This window comes from Ambystoma mexicanum, chromosome 9, assembly GCF_040938575.1.
Source record: "Ambystoma mexicanum isolate Mex_15411 chromosome 9, UKY_AmexF1_1, whole genome shotgun sequence".
Classification (NCBI taxonomy): domain Eukaryota; kingdom Metazoa; phylum Chordata; class Amphibia; order Caudata; family Ambystomatidae; genus Ambystoma; species Ambystoma mexicanum.
Genome location: NC_090931.1, coordinates 1419767470 through 1419794692, shown reverse-complemented (window position 1 = coordinate 1419794692; position 27223 = coordinate 1419767470). Strand labels below are relative to the sequence as shown.

At 46.5% G+C, this 27223-nt stretch overlaps 1 protein-coding gene across 4 annotated transcripts in view; it reads left to right on the top strand.

Moving 5' to 3' along the window:
- TNS1 (tensin 1) overlaps positions 1–27223 on the top strand; it is a 2137091-nt gene that overhangs the window by 1914110 nt on the left and 195758 nt on the right. For all 4 annotated transcript variants that reach the window (XM_069616815.1, XM_069616816.1, XM_069616817.1 and 1 more), the window contains one exon: positions 19833–21623. In XM_069616815.1, coding sequence (XP_069472916.1) covers positions 19833–21623 — 1791 coding nt within the window. The remainder of the gene's footprint in view (positions 1–19832; positions 21624–27223) is intronic.

Genomic DNA, 27223 nt, shown 5'->3' with positions numbered 1-27223 from the left:
ACAGTGTTGCCACTGTAAAAGCACAACCAGTTTATTTGTTCCAGATTATCCAGGAATTGCTACTGTGAAAACACGCTTGTGTTGGTTGTGCCTAAGAATGCAAACAGTGTCATATTATGCATACATGCTTGCAATAACTATGCCAATAATTGTCAGTATTGCCACTGTAAGAACATACCTTTTTTGGCTATTCCCAATAATGCCACTATTGCCACTTTAAGACTACAAAAAGATTGGCTAAGTTCAAATAGACCAAACTTAGCTTTGTAAAAAGACATTTTCATTGCTGGCTTGCAAACATATGCCAGTGTTGCCCTGTAAAAACTTGACTTGCAGGCATTGTCCAAACTATTGCAGGATTACTACTAAAATATGATTTCTGGCACCTACCCAACTCTTACACTCCCACGCCATGCTTCCTTGGCACAGTCACTAGCCTGAGACCCCCCTCTCCGCACAGACAGATGCACGCTCTTCACACATAAATCTACACACTTACATATGTATGCATTCACGCTCAGGCACAAACATTCAAACACACATTCATACATAACACACACACACAATCCATTGCATGCATGCATCTGTGCATAGGCCTACAAACACACACCTTATTTCCACTTACCAATACCATTCCTAGTGTGTCGGCCGCATAAGGAGTCCACATGCTGATGGCTCACCAGGAGGACATCTTCAGGTAAGAAGCAGGAACTTGGGAGAGTTGTCAATCGACATTCCTCACTGTGTCGTGCCCATGGGTCATCGATTTGAACTCAGAACCCAGGGCAAGAGATATCCACAGTAGCACCCACTTTAAGCTACTGGCATGCTGTACCCTAAAAGAGCACACCCAAAGGGCCATTCAAGGCTGGGGAAGCAAAACACATTTAGTTTCACAGTGACTTTCGGATCTGCATGCGGTAAAGTAGCAATGAATGCAGTGGGGAAACACCCCTCAGGCACACTCCTTCCGCTGCTTGCGGCAGTTTATGGGACTCTACGCGTTCCTTGGACCGACCATCATCTAGGTCCTCTGTAATTGCTGGCAAGGTTCTGCCCCACGACCCGTGATGGACGAGCCGACGCTCCCAATGTGATATGCATTGTCAATACAACTACTTTCTTCTATGTTATAACTCTTCTCTGTGCAATATGTTTGCATTAGATACCAGGAGAAAAAGACATCAAAGGTCCTCTAGAGAGTGCAAGTCATTTTTACAAGACAAAATTGTTACACTGGTTCCCAAATTCAAAAGCATCCATTAGCTCTAGACTGCAATTGAGTCCAGTGTTTTTGCAGCATAGATGCTTACAAATTGCCATCCAACACCCTTCAATACTTTGTATTTGAAAAGCAACCCTGGTGCATAGGGGTTCAAAGTTGCCCTAATGTGAGAAATACTGTCCAACCTGTGTGTGGTTCTAGATCTGCAGTCGGCCCTCACTAGTGATATATTCTTGCTTTCGGTGTCTTCCCTCTAACCTATAGTCTGCTAGAGATGAACGGTGGCCTTTCATTGGCCTTCCTCAAGATGCAGAACGGGGGCACTAGGACATGAAGTCTTGCATATCTCCCCTTGGCCATAGTCTTGAGGCAACACCACTCGAGAATAATGTCTGGGTTGTCGTTCCCTGTGGCAGTCATTGTCTCGGGAGGATAGCTCAGGGGCAACATGCTCGCCTTGGAAGGAAGAGGACATAGAGCAACACAGGTTCGATCCCCGGTCCGTGCTTAGAAACCTCTGGGTATTAAGCGTGTAATAAATAACCTATCATATCATATCACCTTCGTTACCATGAATTTGAAGCACTGCAAGTCATCAGCTCAGAGCACTAGAATGGCCTTTACTGTGGCAGTACGCTGCTTTGTAAGAGGATTCAATTCAACACTACAGCTAAGTCAACGCCTAGTCTAGAATACTAAATGAAAACCCTTATTGATATATCTTTATGTCCCGTTCATGCGTTCTGGATGACTACCCCTGTATAACACCCCTCTCTTGGAATCCTCCTGACCCCACTGAGCCAAGAAGTAGTTCTGTTTTGCAAGTTAAAAGATTTATTTGATAATTTAAAATATATATATATCACACTTTATAATAAATTAATAATTGAATATCACACTTAATCTGATATGATAAAGATTAACAACAGAGAATCTGGCACTAGCACACTTCTTTATGATCACTAATGAGTTGACATGAAATGGATAAGATAGCACACTGGTAAATAGGAACAAAAGAAGAAGTATAAGGTGGTAGAGAATGCTTTATGTAAGCTCAGGTGGATGCAATATTCAATGAATGCAGTACAGAAAATACTCAATATGATTTCAACCAAACAATGTAATCACTTTTCTCTGGCTATTCACTCCCCCCCTCTTTATGCAATGCAAGGAAATGGAAGGAAAACACTCAGTTCTCAGAAATGCAATCAAATGTGATTCAGTTCACCCCAGCAAGCTTACACAACAGAAGTTTGAAAACACAGGCAAATGCTTTGATATGTGCTAGCAATGAATGAGAAATATGCTGGAAATGCTTTTAATTCCCTTTCAGAGGTTCAGGGTGAGTGGTATCTAGTTGATATTAGCTCAGGCTCACTCTTGCAATGATTCAGGAATGATTAGCAGGTTAAACGAATTTCTGGCAAATGGAAAAGCAAAACTGCTGTCTTTTTACACGTGAAGAAATTGCAAATCGTGGTAAAATTCACAGATGCGTGTTCTGCGATTGCGGTAAAACTATAAGGGATAAGGTTCATAGGAAAGCCACGATTCTAAGCTTTCAGATAAAAGTTACTGCAAGTCTCTAGCCCAAACGGTTACAGAGTTATGACCGATTTAATAGAGGTCGTTTTTGGTTTTGCAAATTTTAAAAGCTCAAAATGACAGGTGGCAGATTTTGCAGCTAAAATGACAGGTGACAAATTTGGAGCTATCAGGCAGTTCTACTTAGGTTAAATAGATTGAATTATATGAATTTAACTAAGAGATGTGTTCTGAGTTTTGCTGAGTACTCACAAGAGATTTTGAACCGGAAAGCGGCTTGGTCACGGATCTGGTCAGGATTTTGGGATTAGACTCCGGTCTGGTCTCTGAGTACAGCACTGCTTTCTCTCTGGGTACAGCACTGCTTTCTCTCTGGGTACAGCACTCTGGATACAATGGCCTGGTCTCTGCTAGGCACCGGTTCTCTGGGTCTCTCTGCTCTGGATAGATTGAAGTCTCTAGTTTGGCTTTCTGGAGGTTGATGGAGGTAAAGTATGGATTTTGGCAGAGTGCGTTGCAGCAAATGGAATTGAAGGTCTCTACCTAAGTTTCAGTGGTCCATTTATATGTTCTGCAAGTGGGTGGGTGTGTTGGTCATAACTAAACTCGCCCCTCTCACTTATCATTGGTCCTGCTTTCATCCCTCACTTGATTGGCGAATGAACTGTGAGTCAGGGTGATGTCATTTTATGGCTTGCCAAGAGGGCACTCCCCTGTCAGATTGCACACATTCTATATTTGATAATAAAAGACATATTTCACAGTTACACAGTTGCTTGAAATTACATATACATGGTGTGGCTGAATTTAGCCATGTCTCTGTCCAAATCTTCTCTTCCTAGGAGCTTGCATTCAGAGATGGCACATAATTGACTTTTTAACTGATTTTTCAATTTCTGACATGGACCCAACTTTACATACATGTGCGCAGGGAGTATGGACATTAACTGATGAAGTTTCAGATTTTTAACATGCACACATTTAGAGTAATATCCACTTTTCCGCTAACACCCCCCTGAACATACTACCGGTTCTAAAAACCTCTTAAACTGTGGGCAGAAAAATCACAAGAATTATGGTATCATTTATAAAATTTTCACATGTCCGCTCTATGAATGATCCATCTTTTTAAAGTTATGTTCTGGCTCCAAAGGGGTGTGGTTTCCTCTCAGCACAAGGTAGAAATACTGGTTTATCCAGTTCTGCCAAGCCAGCTTGCTCTCACAGGCAGTGCCCCTCCCAGCTTCTGCCAAGAGGAAGCTACATTTTACGATCGCCGTAATAAAACCTTTGCTTGAGTCAAGATAGGCTTTGTTCAGAGCTCCTGTAGAGCACAGGTAATTCAATTATCAGATAGATGGCATATCCTTAGTGTGGCCAGCAAAAGGCAGATTGTCCTGGGACCACAGTTGTGACTCAAGTTTCACTCCTGATGGGGGTAGCTGTCAAGCAAAATCAAGTTCCTTAAACCAGACTTTAGCTAACTGTCATGTTTTTTTTTTTGCTTTTTAAATTAACTTTCAGTTTTACACATGCAGCTAGAATGCTGATTCTAAGTGCAAAACTATGACATTTCAACAGTTACAAAGGCATGTGACACCAAACATAGGTCACTCATTTAATCTAAACATTTTCGATTTTAGTGTCTTTAAATCCAGTGCAACTTAAACTGCTGACTGCATAGCAGTTTTGTTATAAGCATTGCTCTGGGCTCTTCATTTCCCAGATTTTGTAGGCACACAAAACTCCATTCTGCCAAATGTCTGCTGGTGTTCAGTGAATATTTCGCACATATTGCAATGTTTGAAAATAGGCATTTTGAGCCTGCCTTCAGAGAAACAAAGGGTGGTTTTAAAACGCCGGCTTTTGGATAGTGGTGAGTACTGGTACTGCACCCATTTTTGGGATTTAACAAATGAATTCCCCACAATTCTAGGTTGCATTTGGCAATCAGCATTTCCATTCCCAATGGTTTCAGACTACTGTGCGGGTAGTCCAATGGTGGTTTTAAAGCGCTTTGAAGCTAACCGGCGCTACTGTTTTTCCTTTGGCAACCCATTTCCCTCATGGCAACCCGGCCTTTCATTCTCGCACTGGTGGGTGGCAAGTGAGGCAACCATTTTAGTGTGCGCACAAACTGCGCAGCTTTCCTGGATTTCGGCGCACATGTGGGTTTTCCGCCATCTTGAATTTTCTAAGCCCACAGCACCAAATGTTGTGGCATGATAGCTTAAACGTGGGTCAGGACACCCAACAAACCCCCCCCCACGTGACTGCCCCTTGAATTTGAGTCGATGGGGAGTCGCGTGCACAAGGGTTTTGACCCATGCACCGGTCTGTCCGCATAATCTTCTTCCTCTTCTGTAGATGGCACAGTTCAGCATCTTCTTCTCCATCCGGTACTGATCGATCGGTTCTCCTCGCCGGTCCTGATGGGAATATTGGGCGGTCCACTGGGCCCATTGGGTCTTAGTTCCCGGTCTCCGGATCGCCCTCCTTGGCCCGTCTTCAGGTTTTCTTTCTCCTAGGACGACAAAGGAAGAGCGGCAATACCTACTCATAGACGTTTTTCCACCACTGTTGAGATAGTGGGGCAGCATATGCATTTCATCAAAACGAAACATTACATTCTTATTTTGAAAACAAAACAGTATAACTAAGAGACAGTTTCATGCAAATCACAATATTTTAGAGACTAGATGTGGTATGTTTTATGGTTGGAACTGAATTAGTCTGAGACAGTACCCGCTAGGATTCCAGAGGATTCCTCCAGTTGTTGCAGAGTGTGCCTGGGATGGCAACATTTCAACTGGTTTATGTGGACCCACTTGTCTTCCCCCTCTGCCAAAGGACCTTTGGGGATGTGGATTTTGTAGGCCACAGGGGAGATCTTGTCGACGATCTCAAATGGTCCCTTCCATGTAGGCAAAAATTTGCGCTGCTTGGCCTGGTTCCTTTGGAAGTTGTATAGATAGACCCGGTCTCCCACCTGATATTCCTTCCTGGAAGTTTTCAGGTCATAATGGGTCTTCATGCTATCAGCCGATCTTTCTAGATTCCGCTGAGCATAAGCAAAAGCATGTTGGAGGTGTTTCCTTAAATTCTCTACATACTCATGAGTAGTGGAGGCATTTATCAGTGTCTGCTCTTGGGTCCTGTAGAGCAAATGCTGAGGAAGCACCATCTTGCGCCCAGTCATCAACTCAAATGGTGACATTTTGGTTGCAGATGAAGGGGTAGATCTGATGGCCATTAGGACCAGAGGTAATCGGATATCCCAACTTGGCCCAGAATCTGCCACAAACTTCTTTAATATGCTCACAATTGTCCGGTTATATCTCTCTACTGCCCCAGAAGAAGCTGGTCTGTAAGCAATATGCAGCTTTCTCTTGACCCCCAGTATCTCCCACATCTTTGTCATTACTTCACTGGTGAAGTGGCTACCTCTGTCTGACTCAATCCTTTGAGGTAGACCAAAACGGGAAAAGATGTGGTTAATCATCAAGGCAGCTGCAGTTTCTGCCTTGCAATTTGGGGCTGGGAGACATTCCACCCACTTGGTAAACAAGCATGTCACAGTCAACATGTACTTATTCCCCCTAGCCGAGCGAATCACAGGGCCTACAAAGTCGATTTGTAAATCTGACCATGGCAGTGTCATCCCCCGCTTTTGGAGAGGCGCACGGTGCGTGAGGGATGATGGCTGAAATTGTGCACACACAAGACAACCCTTCAAATATTGGTCGAGGTCCTGGCCCATGTGTGGCCAGTATGCAACCTCTCTTAAGATTTCCAATGTTGTGTGAAACCCCCTATGACCGGCGGTGGCCGCATCATGGGCGTGACTTAACATCAGGCTTCGGAATGAGGTAGGAACCACCCACTGATCGTGGCCAGCTTTGGATTTCCTTACCAACAAACCATCTTGGATCCGGAACATTTTTGGACATTTCATCAACACTCTTAGGTCCTCTTTCCCAATGTAATCGGTATCCGTCAGGGGAAAGTTCTCAGGGTCCTCAAGGTGCTGGTAAAATTTACCAATTATTGGATCCCCCTTCTGAGCAGTAATCAAATCAGCATCAGGGGTCTCCTTACTCCATTGTGCAATTGAAAGGTCGTTGTGAGCATTTGTCTGGGACCTAGTGATAGCAGTGACCTGGATTTCCCCCAACAGGGACTCAATCTCAATTAGATCCCCTTGGATGGCTCCAGTTTTGGCCAGCTGATCAGCTAAGTCATTTCCAGTTTTGTCTGGTCCCTCTACTTTGGAATGACCCTTGATCTTTTTCCAGTAGATGGTCATCCCATTCGATGTGACCAGATCATCAATGTTTTGGATCAACTTCCCATGTTTCAAGGGTTTGTTGTTAGCACATAACATGCCTCTGGTTTTCCAACTAACCAGGTGCTCCACGAACCCGTTCCGTACATAATCCGAATCTGTGATTATGACCAGTTCGTGGAGTTGATGCTGGACAGCAGTGAGGATGGCCTGATGCACAGCCATCAATTCTGCCACCTGACTACTTCGGGGACCAATTTTGTATCCAGCGGAGGGTTCTGGGGACTCATTCACCCATGCATTCCCTACGCCGGCCACCAGTTCTTTCTCCCCGTTGTTGTCAACATGGTAAGAGCATCCATCCACATACACAGTGGGCATTCCCTCACACTTGTCTTCTTCAAAGACTTTGTGGGGGGAATTAAGGTATGCCTCCATGTTGTCCTTGATTTGTAGACTTTCGTCCTCGAGACAGTTTTCTCTGGCACAATCATGCAAAAGTCAGCCAGACCTTGCGCGAGGGGACTCTTCTTGTTTTGGCCATATCTGACCTCCACAGGAAAGCCTTGCATTGACAGAATCCAGGAAGTAATTCGGGAATTACTCACATTTCCGGCCCGGATTCTGTCACTCTGGAGATATTGCAGAGGCTGGTGTGGAGTCTCCACTATGATGTGTTCCCCCTGGATAAACGGGCGGTAATTCTTCAATGCCCACACCGTTGCCAGGAGTGCCTTCTCACAATCGTTGAATTTTTCCTCCACAGAGGATAAAGTTTTGCTCGCATAGGAGATTACTTTATTGACCTTGTCATGCTTTTGGTATAATACTGCCGTCAAGCACGTATTAGAGAACCCCGTCTCCAGGAAGAACTCCTTGTTTCTGACAGGGTAAGCTAGGCAAGGCGCTTGTGAGAGGCTTCTTTTGAGATGTTTTACCGCCTCGGCTTGTTCTGGACCCCATTCCCACTTGACCCCCCCCTTCAGGAGATGAATCAGGGGTCTGGTGATCTCTGCGTAGCCCTCAATGAACTTTCTGCTGTAATTAGTCAGTCCAAGGAGGCTCCTTAGTTCCCGCAGAGTTGTGGGGTCTTTCAGTTTCTGAAGTGCTTCCACTTTCTTTTCCTGGGGACAGAGGCCCTGAGGAGTAATCTCATGCCCCAAGAAATTAACACGGGTTCTACACCACTGTGCTTTCTGAAAGGAAAGTTTTGCTCCGGCGGCCCTCAACTGTGTCAGAACATAACGGATCTCCGCTATGTGTTCCTCAACAGTTGAGCTTTTGATGAGGACATCGTCTACATAAACCAGGTTACCCCTTGCACCCAGGTCGGGCATGGCCTTATGTAGGAAAATATTGAACTCATTACCGGAGTTGAGGTATCCGAAGGGAGTCTGGGTCCATGTGTACTGCTGGCCCCCAAAGGTAAAAGCCAGTTTGTATTGGTCCTCCCTGCTGACAGGCACGGTCCAGTATCCATTGGTCAGGTCTATTGCTGTGAATACCTGTGACCCCTGAATCTGGGCCAGCCCTTGGTCAATGTAGGGAAGAGGCCATCGGGAAGCATGGACCCGTTTGTTGAGCTCCCTGAGGTCGGCGCAGAGTCTCCACTGGCCGTTTGGCTTCAATATTCCCAGCACCGGATTATTGAAGGTGCTGTGGACTGGACGGATTATTCCCCGGGACTCAAGGTTCTTAATTATTTCAGTAAGGGACTCCATTGATGCGAGAGGCAAGCGATATTGCTTCACAAACACAGGAGTCATGCCAGGGTCCGTGGGGATTGTTGTTGTGTGGATGTCAGTGCGACCACAGTCATATGAGTCTACCGCAAAGAGATCTTGGAAATCCAAGAAAACTTGTTTCAACTTTTGCTTTTGTTCCAGAGTTACACAGGCATCAGCTAAGCTGACTCTCTCTTCCACCATCTGCCTGAAGCCTGGAAAGACTTCTGGTTTGGCTATCTCTGCGGCCTCCTCCAGCTGGGTGGAGAAGTCCCTGGTCAGAGTGCTGATTTGGACCAGAGGCTTCAGGTGGGGAAGGCAGCCCTCATGGACCTGGAAAATCACCTCATCCCTCCTGAAGTCACAAGTCACATCTTCCTTACCATAGGGGCAGGAAGTGTACACCAGGAAGTTCCCCCCATGCCGGGTGAAAATCCTGTCTGGTGTTGTATTGTCCTCACTGTCACTGTCAACACAGTCCTTGGGGATTGGTCCTAACAGTTCATTTCTAAGATCAATGGAGAAATGTCGGTCATCAACCGCCATTCCAATAATGGTGCCTGCGGCTAGAGTAATACTCTTTAAGTCGCTGTTATCCACCTCTATTAGAATGGTGTCATGTTCTATGTTGACTAATGGAGTTGGGTTTACCCCCAACCCTTGCTGTTGGAGAGAAGCATTTAGATGTATGTAAGCATCAGGGTTTTTCAACTTTTGTCCCCTTTTAACTTTCACTTCCAGGGAGAATTGTCGAGTCCTTTCTGGGATGGTGACTCCCTCTTTAACCTGAATTTCAACTGCATAAGGTAGCAATTGAGCTGACCTAAATGCTTTTTCTGGATCATCAAAGCCCATGGGATTATCCGCTAATCGGGACCAAGCTTTGAAGTTTATTAGGTCCAAACTAATGGCAAAGCGATTGAGAATGTCACTGCCTAAGTAAAAGGCGGCAGGGACGTCTCGCACGACCCAACAATTGTGGACTATGCTCTTGTTGCCAATGGAGATTTTGAGCATACACCTGCTTGGCAGGAGATGTTTGGAATTAGGTGCTTCCAGGTCCATTTCCCATTTGTCTATCAGTTTGAAGGTGGGAATGGCTGGATCTTTTGGGAGTTGGCGGAACATGGCTTCGCTGATCAAGCTCTTACCGTTGTTCACACACACTCGAGCGAGAACAGAGTCCTTCCCATCATTTAACTGAACAGGGATGAACAACTGCTCTCCAATTTGCTGAATATCAGCCAGGCTCGGAGCTGATTTCACATCTTTCTGGACTATAGGAGTGGGAGTTTCAGATTGTGGACTGGTATAGAATTTCAGAGTGTTTCCTTCCAGCGTGGAATACCACTTTAGACTGGAAGGAAGGTTGATTTTCAGAAATAGAGAGGACCCCCCATCACCAGTCTGTTGTCCTACTGCTATTACTGTCACGTCTGGAATTTGGTTGTTCTGGAAGTGAAATTCTACTTGGTCAGATTTTTGTTCAACCATGTGGCATGTGCCGTTTAAACTAACATGGTTGACACTCTGTTTTAATTTTATGGGTCGGCTAGTCTGAGTCCAGAGGACCTTGTTTACGCAGTCTATTAGGGGTGACAACCTTCTCAGGAGGTCATTCCCTAGTAAACAAGGGGTGCCCTCTGGGGTCACAACTATGACCGGGTGTTTCAACTTATGTCGCCCGATCTTAATGTCCAAGTCTGCAGTCCCCTCAACGGGAATGTACTTCCCGTCAAAGTTCTGCAGTTGTCCAGGAAGAGAGGTGAGAGGAATTTGGTAATTCTCTCCCCTTCCTGCATTCAGTTCGTCAAAGGCCCTTCTGGACAGAAGGGTAGCTTGAGATCCAGTGTCCACCAGTGCCGAGATTGTACCCTGCCCCTGTACTTGTACCGGGGCATAATATCTTCCCTCCTTCTCCTCAAGGGGGCACAGATAATGTACATTGTTGGACAACTGGTGGGCTAATTTTCTGGTTTTGGACATCACGAGAGAAGAATTTTGGGCAGAATTCTGTGGAGAGCCTTGGGAATCTGAAAGAAAAATTTGGCAACTGGAGATCAGAGCCATTGTGGGTTCCCCTGGTTCCAGTTCTGGGCCGCCCCCCCCCTTTTTGGAGGCAGTCACCAGGATGGGTTTGGACCAGGGGATTTTCTTGCTGTTGGTTCTGGGATGAGATGGTGGGCGGCGGTAGCTCAGTCTCCACATCTCCCTGGTCTGGATTTGCATCCCTAGGGACCCATTTTTCTTTGTGGGGAGTTCCCCCCTCTCTGAAGGAGAAGATCCTTTTCCCAGGATCCTCTGAGGATCCCTCTCCCTCAAATTGGAAGATCTGTACCTCCTCCTCAAACTGAGTCTGTTTGGGTCTTTTGTTTCTCCTACCCCCCCTCTGCTCCTTAGGAGGCAGACTTTCAGGGGCAAGAGATTTTGTTTCCGGTTCCTGGGTTTCCAGGGGCTGTTTACAAGTGAGGAAGGAAGCTTCCTCCAAGGCTTTACACCCCCCTTCCCCTTGTGCCTCCTCCCTGGGAACCGGTGAGTTATCGGGGTGCTGCCCCCGTCATTGTTCTGGAGCACCAGGTCCAGAGTTGGGTGCGTTCTGCGCCGGCATGCTGATCTGAGGGTTCTGCTGCGCCCTCAGTATATGACCCATATCCCGCGCCATGTTTTGAACCTGGCGCTCTAACTGGGAAACCCGCTCAGGCTGATACGGGGCCCTGTTTTCTCCCCTGGGCTGATCCCGGGAAGGGTAGCTGTCCCTCCTCTGGTAATACCCCGGGTTGGGAAGATTTGGGTACCCCTCCACCCTTGGCCTCCCCTCTCCCGGATTCAGTGGTCTGGGCTCAGGGAATTGGGGAAAGAAGGATGGATGATTTTGGGGTTGGAAGTCGGGTGGATATCTGGGGAAAAAGTTCTGCCCAGGGTTTGGTAAATTTCTGCCCTCCGGTGGGAAGTTTGGAGGGAAGTTCCCTGGGTTAGGTGCTTGGCTGGATCCCCCCCCTTGGGCTGGAGGAGTCCACACATAACCCAGGATGGGTCTGTTACCTTTGTAGCGAGGACTTACATAGTCAGGAGAGCGAGGGACCCCATTTGTGGGGCTGCCTCCCTGGCTCCCTGTCTGTGACTGGCCCGAGGACCTTCTGGGCCTAGCATTATTAGGTGCAGGTAGGTTTTTAGGCCCCCCCATCTCCAAATCCGAAACGGGGGTGACCTTTACCTCTGCCACCTTTGCAGCAGCAGGGGTGCTGTTGGCTTTGGGGTTTTTCTGGGCATTGCTTTTATTTTCTATGGGCTTCTGCACCTCATAGATCCGGGTAGCCTGTTCAATGACCCAGTCTAAAGATCTTTTCTCGTGAAAATCCCTCACGAGCTGGGTCATGATATATTTGGGCAAGGCATGGAAAAACGTATTAATAAACTCTCTACTATCTGTGCGCACCCTTCTTGTGGTCTGTGCAAAAGCACGCTTTAACTCCTGCACAAATTCTTGTGGGGCCTGATCCTCCCCACATTGCAAATTGTAGGCTGCCTTGCGAGCCTCTTGAGGATTTCTGTGAACAGAAAAATGTTTCAAGATGGCCGCCCTATAGGTGGACCATCTTGAATGATTTTGGTCCTCCAGCCCCGCAAAGAAACTGGAGTATTCCGGGGAGAAGGTCCACTTTACATATTGAATACAGCTTTGGCTGTCCTTCAAATGGAAAGTCTCCATCATTTGTTCAAACAACTCTAAGTGCTCCCAAACAGAATACTTAGCGTTCTTATGGTAAGGCGTGATGACGCTCCTGATCGCCTTAATCTGCTTTAAGGGGTCCTTAAGCAAGGCCCTTTTTGCCTTATTGGCCTTTTTGGTTCAGGTAACCCTTGTCCATTCTTCCTCGGACTCAGAGGCACTGCTCCCAGAGGTTCCCGTCTGTTCTTCCAGGTTTTCCCGGATTCTGCGAGCCTGCGAATGGCTGGCAGAATGTGGGGACCTGGTCTCCTGTGTCCTGCGCAGTTCAGAGGAGTCTTCAGATTCTTCCTTGCTGCCAGGATTTGATGGGTACCCCCTCCACTGACCTAACTGGGCAGAGGTTTTCAGGATGCCCTTAATGGGCCTACTCTCCTGGGGTTCCCCATTGAACTGTACTGTACTTGGGTGCCCATACCCGGATGCCCACCCCTCCATTCCTGAGTGGTACTGGCCTATGAGCCCCATACTCTTAGCTGGATAGTAATCTGCCATCCCTGTGGCCCTGTGCTCATGTGCGCCAGGGGACATGGGGGTGGTAGAGTCCAGGGACTGGGGGAGATGAAGGCCCCTGGTGTTAGGGCTCCTGCGGTTATGGTCAGGAGTCTCTCTTTCCCAGCGGACCTCATCTCTATCCGCCCCTGCTCCCTGTTGCAATGCAAGAGCCTGCATTTGTGCTTTCAGTTCCTCTGTTAAGGCATTATTCGACTCTATCAGTTTCTCCTGCATCGCTACCTGTTGCTGGAGCCTCTCATTGTGCTGGCAGAGAGCCTCATTTTCCCTCTGTGCTTCCTGGTTGGTCCTGGAGAACTGGGCCAGTCTTTGCTGCAGGAGGGTTACCTCCTGGGCAATGTCCCTATTGGCCTGCTCCTTTCTTGCTAGAGCATCCTCCACCCTTCTGGTGTGCTCTACCAAGTTCTGGTTTTCTTTTTGGAGGTCACCCAGCCCCTGGTGGGCCAGGTGATTTTCTTCCATTTTCCTTTTTAAATGGCAGACTTCCTGGCCTAAGGCGTCTCTTTCCTGACTAAGAGCCTGCATTTGTGCCGCCAGGTCGTCCCTTTGCCTTTGGAAGGCACCAGCTTTCTGGCGCTCCTGGTCAAACTCTGCCTGGGTATCCAGGTCTTTCAGAATTAGTTTGTTGCTCTCTGCCTTCACTCTATCTAGGTGGCCTTGCAGGGTGACTACCTGCTCAGCACATGCCCTATTGAAGTCTAGCTGTTGCTCCAGCTTTTTCTGGCTTTGCAGTAGGGAGTCCAAACCTTCTTGGTGTTCCTTCTGCAAGGCCAGAAATCTGGTATCCTGTTCTGACTTTTCCTTTTGCAGCACATCCATATCCTCCTTCATTTTAGTGATGTACAGTCTGCTGTCATTTTCTGACTCCTGGCTCCTCTGCAGCCTCTGCTCAGAAGAGACCAGGTCAGATTGGACCTTCTCTAACACCATCTGTTGCCTTTTTGCCAGATCGTGGCCTTCAGCACATTTATTCTGTATGGCTCCCATATATAAATATAAATATGCCGCTATCCTAACAATCTTGTTGTGTTCATCTTTGGCCTTAGGAGCCATATATAGTTCACTCAGGGCCACGTGTAATGGACCCTGATCTCTCCATAAGTCTGACCCTGTTTCAGTGACCTGTCGCGTGATGGCCTGCAACCAGGCATCCTGGCCCTGCTCAGCCCATTCACCTCTCACAAATAGTTTGTGTAAGAAGTGCTCTCTGGCTATTTTCATATCTACCAAGGTCGTCATTCTAGAGATTGGTCTCTGTCCTGACTTACAGAAGTTAGTATTTTATTTTTGCAGAACAGAACTTTTCTTGGAGTGTCCCTTTTGAGGAATGCTTCACAGCGTAATGCAGCGTGGTGATCCGACCGGATGTATGTATCCCGTCAGTTAGCACACTGTATTAAGCTGCACAAATGGTAAATCTAACCCAACGTCTCGGCTCGAGCCCCCACTTTGTAAGAGGATTCAATTCAACACTACAGCTAAGTCAACGCCTAGTCTAGAATACTAAATGAAAACCCTTATTGATATATCTTTATGTCCCGTTCATGCGTTCTGGATGACTACCCCTGTATAACACCCCTCTCTTGGAATCCTCCTGACCCCACTGAGCCAAGAAGTAGTTCTGTTTTGCAAGTTAAAAGATTTATTTGATAATTTAAAATATATATATATCACACTTTATAATAAATTAATAATTGAATATCACACTTAATCTGATATGATAAAGATTAACAACAGAGAATCTGGCACTAGCACACTTCTTTATGATCACTAATGAGTTGACATGAAATGGATAAGATAGCACACTGGTAAATAGGAACAAAAGAAGAAGTATAAGGTGGTAGAGAATGCTTTATGTAAGCTCAGGTGGATGCAATATTCAATGAATGCAGTACAGAAAATACTCAATATGATTTCAACCAAACAATGTAATCACTTTTCTCTGGCTATTCACTCCCCCCCTCTTTATGCAATGCAAGGAAATGGAAGGAAAACACACAGTTCTCAGAAATGCAATCAAATGTGATTCAGTTCACCCCAGCAAGCTTACACAACAGAAGTTTGAAAACACAGGCAAATGCTTTGATATGTGCTAGCAATGAATGAGAAATATGCTGGAAATGCTTTTAATTCCCTTTCAGAGGTTCAGGGTGAGTGGTATCTAGTTGATATTAGCTCAGGCTCACTCTTGCAATGATTCAGGAATGATTAGCAGGTTAAACGAATTTCTGGCAAATGGAAAAGCAAAACTGCTGTCTTTTTACACGTGAAGAAATTGCAAATCGCGGTAAAACGCGGGTGCGTGTTCCGCGATTGCGGTACAACTATAGGAAAGCCACGATTCTAAGCTTTCAGATAAAAGTTACTGCAAGTCTCTAGCCCAAACGGTTACAGAGTTATGACCGATTTAATAGAGGTCGTTTTTGGTTTTGCAAATTTTAAAAGCTCAAAATGACAGGTGGCAGATTTTGCAGCTAAAATGACAGGTGACAAATTTGGAGCTATCAGGCAGTTCTACTTAGGTTAAATAGATTGAATTATATGAATTTAATTAAGAGATGTGTTCTGAGTTTTGCTGAGTACTCACAAGAGATTTTGAACCGGAAAGCGGCTTGGTCACGGATCTGGTCAGGATTTTGGGATTGGACTCCGGTCTGGTCTCTGAGTACAGCACTGCTTTCTCTCTGGGTACAGTACTGCTTTCTCTCTGGGTACAGCACTCTGGATACAATGGCCTGGTCTCTGCTAGGCACCGGTTCTCTGGGTCTCTCTGCTCTGGATAGATTGAAGTCTCTAGTTTGGCTTTCTGGAGGTTGATGGAGGTAAAGTATGGATTTTGGCAGAGTGCGTTGCAGCAAATGGAATTGAAGGTCTCTACCTAAGTTTCAGTGGTCCATTTATATGTTCTGCAAGTGGGTGGGTGTGTTGGTCATAACTAAACTCGCCCCTCTCACTTATCATTGGTCCTGCTTTCATCCCTCACTTGATTGGCGAATGAACTGTGAGTCAGGGTGATGTCATTTTATGGCTTGCCAAGAGGGCACTCCCCTGTCAGATTGCACACATTCTATATTTGATAATAAAAGACATATTTCACAGTTACACAGTTGCTTGAAATTACATATACATGGTGTGGCTGAATTTAGCCATGTCTCTGTCCAAATCTTCTCTTCCTAGGAGCTTGCATTCAGAGATGGCACATAATTGACTTTTTAACTGATTTTTCAATTTCTGACATGGACCCAACTTTACATACATGTGCGCAGGGAGTATGGACATTAACTGATGAAGTTTCAGATTTTTAACATGCACACATTTAGAGTAATATCCACTTTTCCGCTAACACCCCCCTGAACATACTACCGGTTCTAAAAACCTCTTAAACTGTGGGCAGAAAAATCACAAGAATTATGGTATCATTTATAAAATTTTCACATGTCCGCTCTATGAATGATCCATCTTTTTAAAGTTATGTTCTGGCTCCAAAGGGGTGTGGTTTCCTCTCAGCACAAGGTAGAAATACTGGTTTATCCAGTTCTGCCAAGCCAGCTTGCTCTCACAGGCAGTGCCCCTCCCAGCTTCTGCCAAGAGGAAGCTACATTTTACGATCGCCGTAATAAAACCTTTGCTTGAGTCAAGATAGGCTTTGTTCAGAGCTCCTGTAGAGCACAGGTAATTCAATTATCAGATAGATGGCATATCCTTAGTGTGGCCAGCAAAAGGCAGATTGTCCTGGGACCACAGTTGTGACTCAAGTTTCACTCCTGATGGGGGTAGCTGTCAAGCAAAATCAAGTTCCTTAAACCAGACTTTAGCTAACTGTCATGGTTTTTTTTTTGCTTTTTAAATTAACTTGCAGTTTTACACATGCAGCTAGAATGCTGATTCTAAGTGCAAAACTATGACATTTCAACAGTTACAAAGGCATGTGACACCAAACATAGGTCACTCATTTAATCTAAACATTTTCGATTTTAGTGTCTTTAAATCCAGTGCAACTTAAACTGCTGACTGCATAGCAGTTTTGTTATAAGCATTGTTCTGGGCTCTTCATTTCCCAGATTTTGTAGGCACACAAAACTCCATTCTGCCAAATGTCTGCTGGTGTTCAGTGAATATTTCGCACATATTGCAATGTTTGAAAATAGGCATTTTGAGCCTGCCTTCAGAGAAACAAAGGGTGGTTTTAAAACGCCGGCTTTTGGATAGTGGTGAGTACTGGTACTGCACCCATTTTTGGGATTTAACAAATGAATTCCCCACAATTCTAGGTTGCATTTGGCAATCAGCATTTCCATTCCCAATGGTTTCAGACTACTGTGCGGGTAGTCCAATGGTGGTTTTAAAGCGCTTTGAAGCTAACCGGCGCTACTGTTTTTCCTTTGGCAACCCATTTCCCTCATGGCAACCCGGCCTTTCATTCTCGCACTGGTGGGTGGCAAGTGAGGTAACCATTTTAGTGTGCGCACAAACTGCGCAGCTTTCCTGGATTTCGGCGCACATGTGGGTTTTCCGCCATCTTGAATTTTCTAAGCCCACAGCACCAAATGTTGTGGCATGATAGCTTAAACGTGGGTCAGGACACCCAACAGCTTGCTGCATTGTGGTTGCCTCTTACATGTGAGTAAGTTCTGGTCTCAGGGCTCTGTTTTATTTGTGATGCCCTGCTGCAGCTGAGAAGCTGATTCGTGGCCTCAGCCAAGACATACTTGGATCTCCTTCCTAGCCAATATTACATTGTATATCTCCTCTAAACCAGTGCTGCTCTCTGTGCCCGTGCTGTGTGTATTGTGCGTGCCAAGCGTATGCCCACAAGTAGTACGTCCACAGGAGAACTGACAACGGCCAATCAAGTGTCCCAAAACACAATAGACTAGTTATCCTGCATGTGTAATCGCGGTTGCACAATGCTTTCCATGGAATCATCTGAGTATTTTGAATGTTTTGTGGGCTGAAGGATAGCTCAGTGCGACGCGTCTGTCTTGGAGACAAGTCAACTCAGAGCAGCACAGGTTCGAATCCCGGTCCTGTGCTTAGAGACTGGTCCCCGGTATTAACTGCATCATAAAATCGTTATTATTTATTTATTTGGTTTGTCACACTCCTACCAGAAATGTCATTGAGATAGCACAAATACAGACAGTAGTGAGAGCGCCTTTACAAAGCTTCAATGAGGATGTTGGTTGAGCTGGGCTGGGTTGTGGAGGGGAAATGTATTGGTACATAGGAAAGGGCACATTTGGTCAGAGTAATACATGCAAAGCATAAACATAGTGTACATGCTGGCTACATATTTAGGTGTTTTAGGGTGATCAAAGTAGCTGGTGCGGAAGGTAATGGTGAGTAGAGGACTCCCCTTGTAGAATCCACCTGTAAAGAAAATGGCACCCCAGTTTGACCCAAAGAGGAGACACTCTTAACAAATATATTTTGAAAGCCTGACTCCAATATGCTCAGAAGATATCATCAGGGGGCATTTTCAAGGCAGTGATTAGGCAGTCGAGAGAGCTGCACAGTGCTACGCGCCACGGTGAACTCACTTCCTAGCACTGCAGGTGGAAGTTGAAGTGATGAGTTTAAATGGAAAAATGACCAGAAGACATCTTTCGGGTTCTGAGCAGGGAGCATCAGATGCGTCTTCGCTTTGGTGTCCGTCAGAAATTCACGTGACCATGTCCCAGACGGAAACCTAGTTGTCGTGAAGTGCAGTAGAGATGACAAACGGTGCCAAGCTGGGTCACTGCTAGAGTGGCTCTAGAGAGGAGGGCCTCCATTCTACAGAACCCCATTTCAGAATGTTTTCTTCAATTAAAGTTGTGTGCCGCCTGTTCATTTATCATACATAATGAAAGGTAATTGCGAGGGAAGCACTTCTGCGCTATTGGAGAAGGGCAACCTGCTGTGTATCGAGACACGGGCTGAGGGCTGACCACCGGAGGCTGGTTTTCAAGAGCAAGGGTCCACCTGTAGAAATCGGAGGATTGTGGGTGCCCCTTGCCGAAGTGTATCACTAGATCAGCTGTGATACCTGGTATATGTCATTTCTCTCCTTATATGTATGAGTTATTTGTTTTCTTATTGATGTTGTGGGTTCTTCTGAAGTATAATTTTGAGTCTGAAAAATAAGATTTTTATTTATCTGATAGTAAAAATGTTTCATGCACAAAAAGACAGAAATAACAGTAGTAATTCAGTTAACGACCCCAAAAAGGTGGTGGTATGGGAATTACCAGCAGTTTTCTGCCCACACCGCTGAACTCGTCAGGAAGCCCAAATGTGCCGGATGGCCGGTAGGCACTCCAAGTCAACATAACATTGTGAGCTGCACATCACCTTTTATTGTCGAGAGCAGTTTGCAGGATAGTAAATATTTAATGTAAATGTGTTGCCTAGAGTGTCTTCTTGCAGAGTGATCATTTACATTGACCAGGGTCCACCAATCACATTGATTGCTCTCTGCACTGGTCGCCTGGGCTTGATGCCATGGTAGCGTCTTCCGGGACAGTGCGGTGTGGATTGCTGGAACATCGCAGAATATTCATTAGCAATCTGTACAGAAGCAAAGGAGCTTGTATTCTAGAACATGTTGGTGCCAAGGGGGGAGTGGACGTGGCGCAAAATCAGAGTACTTAGTGCTAATTTAGAGAGGCATTCAGTCTTGGCAGTGCGGCAGTGTTTTCATCGCAAGATTTTGATAAGCATCGCTACAGCAGACGATATTAATATGCGGATGATTAATGGAAGCTTTTAGCATGCCCTGGTTGCCAGCATGAACAGCTAACCTTCTAATGTCATTCCTTTTTCTCTTTACAGAGGTTGTGCACACTCAAGGACCATTGGATGGGAGTCTGTATGCCAAGGTGAAGAAGAAAGACTCGACTCACGGCAGCACCACCACTGTCAATGCCAATGGTATCCCCTTGTCTGCCACACCTAACCACATCGAGCACACCCTGTCTGTGAGTAGTGACTCGGGGAACTCCACTGCTTCCACCAAGACTGACAAGACTGATGAACAAGCCGTCATTGCGGCAGCCAACCAGATCTTGACCCCAGAGGAGAAACGAGAGCTTGAGCGACTCCTGAGCGGCTTTGGCTTGGAGACCGAGGCGCAGATGCATAACCACAATGCCGGGGCGGCCGGCGTGGGAGGGATGCTGCATGTGGTACCAGCACAGGTGCACATTAACGGAGCCAATACAATCGTTGCGGCTGAGCGTGAAACAGATATCCTTGATGATGACCTGCCCAACCAGGATGTGCACAGTGTTGGCAGCCTAGGCACACTCTCATCGTTTGATGGAACCAACAACATGAATGAGCTCAGCTACCAGGAGCCACACAGGATGGAACACCTCACCTCCCTGCACAATGGAACTTCCAGTTTCAACGGGATTGACAAGTTGCACAAAGACAGACTTTATGAAACGGAAGCCCTCATCAATGGTGGCTACCATTACAGTAACCAAAATACATTGAAAAACACTTCCCCGCGTCACCATCAAGAGGTGGGTAGTCAAATGAGACCCTCAGTGTCTGCCCAGGACAACCTTGCAGCATACCAGGGAATCTATCAGACACCCAGCTGGGGACAGCCTCAACAACCAGGTTCAACACAACAGCACTTATATTACTTTGACCCTAATGGGATGTACAGGTCCCAATCATTCTCTGCACCGGAGAATGCTACGTTTGAACAAGTTCCCCAGTTGCTTCCACAGGCGCCGGCCCGTAGTGTTAGTAGCCGTGAGGCTGTGCAGAGGGGACTGAACTCTTGGCAGGGTGGCATGGGCACAGGGAGCAGACCCTCTTCCCGGCAGCAAGACAGATCCATTGAGAGTCAAAGTCCGATTCCCAGTCCACAGCTGAGCACTGGTCAGACGGTGTCACAGAGTCAGAGTATCCCTGAGTTCCCACAGACCGCCTCCCAGCAGGAGATTGAGCAGTCAATTGAAGCACTTAACATGTTAATGCTGGACCTCGATCCGTCCTTCACCTCCATGCACAAGTCGCAGAGCGTGCCCACGGCCACAAGAGAGGACAAGCACATGCCGGTTGCCACCTCCCTGTCTGCTCAACCAGGGCTGAGCATCTACAGTCAACCCATTCATCCAGCAGTTCAGCAGAGGGTCAGCAATCCTTATGGGACCTCACCTCCCAGTTCCATGCAGAACTACAGCACTTCTCCTGCCCAGCCAATGGCCGCAGCTGAACACGCCATGCCCAAATCATACACCCTCCGGACTATGGGACAAACTAGCAGAAGCCTTGGAGAACCAGAGCATGTCCTTCAAGACTACAGAGAGACAGAGACTGGGGGGTCTTACTCACCTTACAGCTACCCGAGCCAACAACCTTCTGGGACTGGACCAGTGAAGAGTTATAGCTTTGGTCAAAGCAGTCCATCCTCATCACCAGTGCCTCCTGCAACAATGTACACTCCTGTGGGACCCCAGCAATCCATGATTACTTCTTCCCCATCTCCAACTTTTGTCCCTCAAGCCCAGTTCCCTCAAAAAGGGACAGAAAATGTGGAAGCCCCCTCCAAAGACCCAGAAGATGATGGCTACCATCTGGAAGGAATCGTAGCCCACAGAGTGGCAGGTATGTGTCTCAACAGGGTGACTTTCTCTAGTCGTTTTCTTTTGTTCAAGCAATGCTCCATGTTAATGCCTTAAATGAACAAGAGTCTTTTTTTTGTTTACTGCAATCTATCGCTCTCTCTCTATTTCTCTGTAGCTCTATCTCCCTGTCTCTATTTCTCTCTCTCTTTCTCTCGCTTTGTCTCCGTCTATATCCTGCAAAAAAATAATAATAATAATATGTATAAGATGACATTTTAGGATTCAAAGAATGTGATTGTCTCCTTTCCACGGAAAGGTCACGTGATGTACCCATAGCATTGCTGTTACAGAATAACATGATGCCACCTACCGCATTTTAACATGATGACCAGACAGATGTTTAGAAATGCACTTTGGATTTGAGGACAATGATTTGTTCTAAAGCTACTCAGAAGGGCGGGGGTGTCAGGGGTTCATGCTAGTGTTGCAACATCCTACATCATGACCATGCCCGTGTGCATTATGAAGAGCTTACAGTATATGGTTGACCCAGCAGGTCTCAGAGTCCATTAAAGATAATATTATTATTAGTGTACAAAATGGGAGATTGGCTGGGGTGAAGGGGTGATATTTAATGGTTAGACAAGATGGTTGCAGAGCAAGGCTCTTCCATCTAGTGAATGCTATATTATTATTATTATTATTTATTATTTATTCGCATTTGTTAAGCGCACATCAGACCGAAGGCATCGTGGCGCTGGTTACAGAGTTGCTTACTTAGTTACATACAGTTCAAGTGGATACATTTTTTGCATGAGTGCAAAAGCAGCAGGAGTACATGCAATCGTGATTAGTTGAATAGTGCAGTTTTAAGCTTTTTTCGGAAGGAGAATAGAGATGTATCAGCTCTGAGGTCAGTAGGAAGGGAGTTCCAGAGTTTAGGTGCATATCCCAGACATGCTTTCTTTGTAAGGACCCTACAAATAATCAGGCATCTCCTTTACATACAACCTATTGTGGATACCTTGGAAACCATATTGATATTGATATTGATATTTTATTTCTATTGTGCTCGTACACAAATATTTCAGAGCGCGACAAGGCAAGGGAGGGGAACAGGGGAGAACAAAACAGTGATCTTACTAGGCCCGGTGAAATTGAGAACGCGCAAGTGCATGGGAGAAGGGGAGGGGAAAAGTGCATGGAAGGGGGAGAAGTGGAAAGTGCGAAGCAGAGGAGAAACAGACAAATAACAATAAATAAATAATAAAGGAAACAAACAGTGGTAGTGCAGCCAGCAATTTGCAAGTGCTAGGTTTAAGGCAGCAGACAGGGTAGGTCTGGTAAGTGCAGGAAGAAAAAGGGGGGCTGTATGGGCACAGATACAGACCCCAGTGCAAGGGGTGGCCTGGAGGTAGTGCGGGAGGGTGGCAAGGTAAGCAGGTACCTGGGCCCGGAGGACAGAGGGTGGCCAGGTGCACGATGCCAAGAGAGAACAGATCAGCAGGGGAGAGGGGGAGCGAAGGCAGAAGAAAAGAGAAAGGTCTTGAGGTGCTTCCGGAACCAGAGATGGTTCTCCTCAAGTTTTAGAGTGGCAGGGAGGCTGTTCCAGAGGAAGGCCCCAGCCGAAGTTAGAGATATACCTCCAGCTCGTTTCTTTGAAAAACAACTGACCCTGAGGGAGTTGAAGGTAGAGGAGTGAAGAGCTCAAGAGGAGAGGTATTTGCAGAGGGATAGTTGAAGGTATTGTGGACCCAGACCCCAGAAAGCCTTGTGGTCAGTGCAGAGGGTTTTGAATTTAATCCTTGCATCCACTGGGAGCCAATGGAGAGATTTCAGAGCTGGAGAGATATGATCCCAGGGATCGAGGCCAAGGACAAGTCTCGCTATCCTGTTATGAATTTGTTGCAAGGGGCGGAGAGTAGAGGCCGGTAGATTTAGAAAGAGGCTGTTACAATAGTCCATGCTAGAGAGATCCAGAGGTTGGGATACCATGAGCTTCTGGGGGAAGGAGAGGAAAGACAGAGTACCTCTGAGGAGGTGCAGTAGGAAATTTGACTTTTTAGAGACCTCAGAGATGTGGGCGGAGAAGGAAAGGGTGGAGTCAAAGATGACCCGGAGGTTCTTAGCCTCGCAGGTGGGGGTAGGAGGAGGGCCAAGGGAGACCGGCCAGAGAGTGAGAGGAAAGGATGATGAAGGTGTGCCGATGAGGAGGATCTCCTTCTTGCTGGCATTCAGGCAAAGATCATTGGCGGCACACCAATCTTGAATGGCAGTTAGGCAATCAGAGATGAGAGAGGGAGAGGAGGTGGCAGAGGGCAGCCTGAAAATGAGTTGAGTGTCGTCAGCGTAGCACTGGATATTTGAGCAGAAAGTGGCAATGCAGTGGGCGAGAGTTGCCAGGTATTGGTCGAAAAGCCAGGACGAGAGGTTAGACCCCTGGGGAACACCACAGGTAGAGAGGAAGATAGATGAAAGGAAGGACCCAAGTTGGACCTGGGAGGGTGGATCTGAGAGAAAAGAGGTCAGCCAGGCCAGAGCCTGATCAGTGATACCCAGGTTTTCACAGAGACGGTTGAGCAGGATGGTATGGTTGACCGTATCGAAGGCAGAAGAGAGATCGAGGAGGATGAGGACAGATGGAATGTTAGAGTCAAGGTTGGAGAGCAGAGCTTCACGGATGTTCAGGAGAGCAGTTTCCATGCTTCTGGCAGCCCTGAAGCCAGACTGGTGGTCATGGAGACAGCCAACAGTATTGGAATGAAGGCTAAGCTGAGAGATGGCCAATGTTTCCAGGAGTTTGCCCAGAAAGGGAATAATGGAAATTGGGTGATAGTTAGCTGGACAAGAAGGATCAGCTGTGGGTTTCTTGAGAAGAGGATGCACAAAGGAGTGCTTCAGAAGGGAGCACTCTGTACCTTGGATTAGTCGACAGCCTTACTAGATCTAACAACCACCTGGAGTGGGACCACACTATTTAGGTCCACACAGCTGAGATGAGATAGGGAGAAGTTTTAAGAGGTCATGTCCAGGGTGGAAGGCTTTTCAGAAGACAGGGATTTGGTAAAAGAATGTCAAATAGTGAGTGTAGGATATGTTAGGGAGGGTGAGTGAAGATGAAGAGGTGAGTTTGAAAGGATGAAATCAGGAGTCGATAAAAGCCTGCTCTTGGAGAGCACAGGATGCACAGACAAACACCATTGTGTGGTTGTCACAGGGCGATAGTAGAGTAATGGGGTAAGAGGAAGCTTGGGTGGGTATGTGGGGATGACAATGTCATGGCAAGGTAGATATTTCCAGGGGTGGGGGGGCATATGGGGACATGGGCTATGATGGGGGAAATGAGCATCAGTGTCTTGTAGAGGTGGGTCAGTTGTTTGAGACCAGAGTGAGCTGGTGGAAATGAATGGCAGTAGTGAGATTAGGGAAGGAGTGAGATGGGTTAGAGTTAGAGGCAAGGTGAATAATCAGTCATCAGGCACTTATTAGAGAAGGAGTGAGGTGTGCTGGAGTGAGAGGCAAGGTGAATAATCAGGCATCAGACACTTTTTAGGGAAGGGGCGAGATGTGTTAGAGTGAGAGGCAATATGAATAATCAGTCATCAGATGCTTTTTAGGGAAGGGGTGAGATGTGCTGGAGTGAGAGGCAAGGTGAATAATCAGTCATCAGACGCTTATTAGAGAAGGAGTAAGATGTGCTGGAGTGAGAGGCAAGGCGAATAATCAGTCATCACACACTTATTATGGAAGGAGTGAGATGTGCTTGAGTGAGAGGCATGGTGCATAATCAGTCATCAGATGTTTATTCGGGAAGGAGTGAGATCTGCTGGAGTGAGGGGCATGGTGAATAATCAGTCACCAGATGCTTATTAGAGAAGGAGTGAGGTGTGCTGGAGTGAGAGGCAAGGTGAATAATCAATCATCAGATGCTTATTAGAGAAGGAGTGAGCTGTGCTGGAGTGAGAGGCAAGGTGAATAATCAGTCACCAGACGCTTATTAGAGAAGGAGTGAGATGTGTTGGCGTGAGAGGCAAGGTGAATAATCAGTCATCAGACGCTTATTCGGGAAGGAGTGAGATGTGCTGGAGTGAGAGGCAAGGTGACTAATCAGTCATCAGATGCTTATTAGAGAAGGAGTGAGGTGTGCTGGAGTGAGAGGCAAGGTGAATAATCAGTCATTAGACGGTTATTAGAGAAGTAGTGAGATGTGCTGGAGTGAGAGGCAAGGTGAATAATCAGTCACCAGATGCTTATTAGAGAAGGAGTGAGGTGTGCTGGAGTGAGAGGCAAGGTGAATAATCAGTCATCAGACGCTTATTAGAGAAGGGGTGAGGTGTGCTGGAGTGAGAGGCAAGGTGAATAATCAGTCATCAGACGGTTATTAGAGAAGGAGTGAGGTGTGCTGGAGTGAGAGGCAAGGTGAATAATCAGTCATTAGACGGTTATTAGAGAAGGAGTGAGGTGTGCTGGAGTGAGAGGCAAGGTGAATAATTAGTCATTAGACGGTTATTAGAGAAGGAGTGAGGTGTGCTGGAGTGAGAGGCCAGGTGAATAATCAGTCATCAGATGCTTTAGAGGATGGATGCATGGCAATAGGTGTGCGTAGAGAGGTGAGATATGCCACACTGACTATTTCCTGAATAATGAAGCGCCGCCCTGCAGTGCGGAGAGTGCCATTACTAAACGCTACTGCAGAAAAGGTGAACGATGTGACGTCAACAATGCAGGGGTGTCCTAGAGCATGTGCCTGGGCGGGCCGCAAAGGGGTCCTGTTCACGAGTTGGGTGATGGAGGGTGCGAGAGAGTGTCCTAGATTCTGCAGTCAGCGGCCCCAATGTATCATCAATACTACACAAGTGTTTGCATAGCACCTGCACAAATATGGTGTGGTGTCTATTTGTGCAGGTCCAATAATCACCCCGGTCTGGGAACAGACAAACTAGAGTAAACACAAGTCTATTTGGGGAGCAGCGGACCTCCACCTCGTGTACTTCAAATCACAGCACCCACAAACAACAGTGCAGAACTGAGTAATGATGGAGACCCTAGAGGCACAGAACCAGGAGGCTTTCAATGGGACATAATTGAGTCGCCTAAAGGGGAAGCCACTTATTACTATTATTAATATTAGGGTATTTATTGAGCACGACCTGGCTTTGGGGAGCAACAGAGCGCTTTACAATCATAGAGGGAAGAGCAAGGTGAGGGATGCAGAGATATAAGGGAGCGGGGAGGTAACAGGGGACGGGGCGGTTAGACTGTTAGCAAGGGATTTACAGGCAATCAGGGAAGAGGAAAGTGGGGAGCAGACAACCCAGTCTCAGGTAGGGTGGGGAGTGACATCATATTCCAGAGGATACCGTCCCCACGGGTGACATTTAGGCAGCTGTAAGATTTCTATTGCGCAACTGAACGGGTAACAAGTTCCCTGGATTTGGACATTTTTATTGTTGGCTGAGAAATGGTTAGCGGTAACTTGGCCCATAATGCACTGCAGCTTTATTACCTGCTCTTGTTATTCCAAGGTTATGTTTTGCACATGGATCATTCCTGAACAATTCTCTTTTCACATTTTAATGTCCCGGAAAAGATAGCTATGCAAAACCGAGCCTGACCAATAATGGGATGTTTCCAACATAG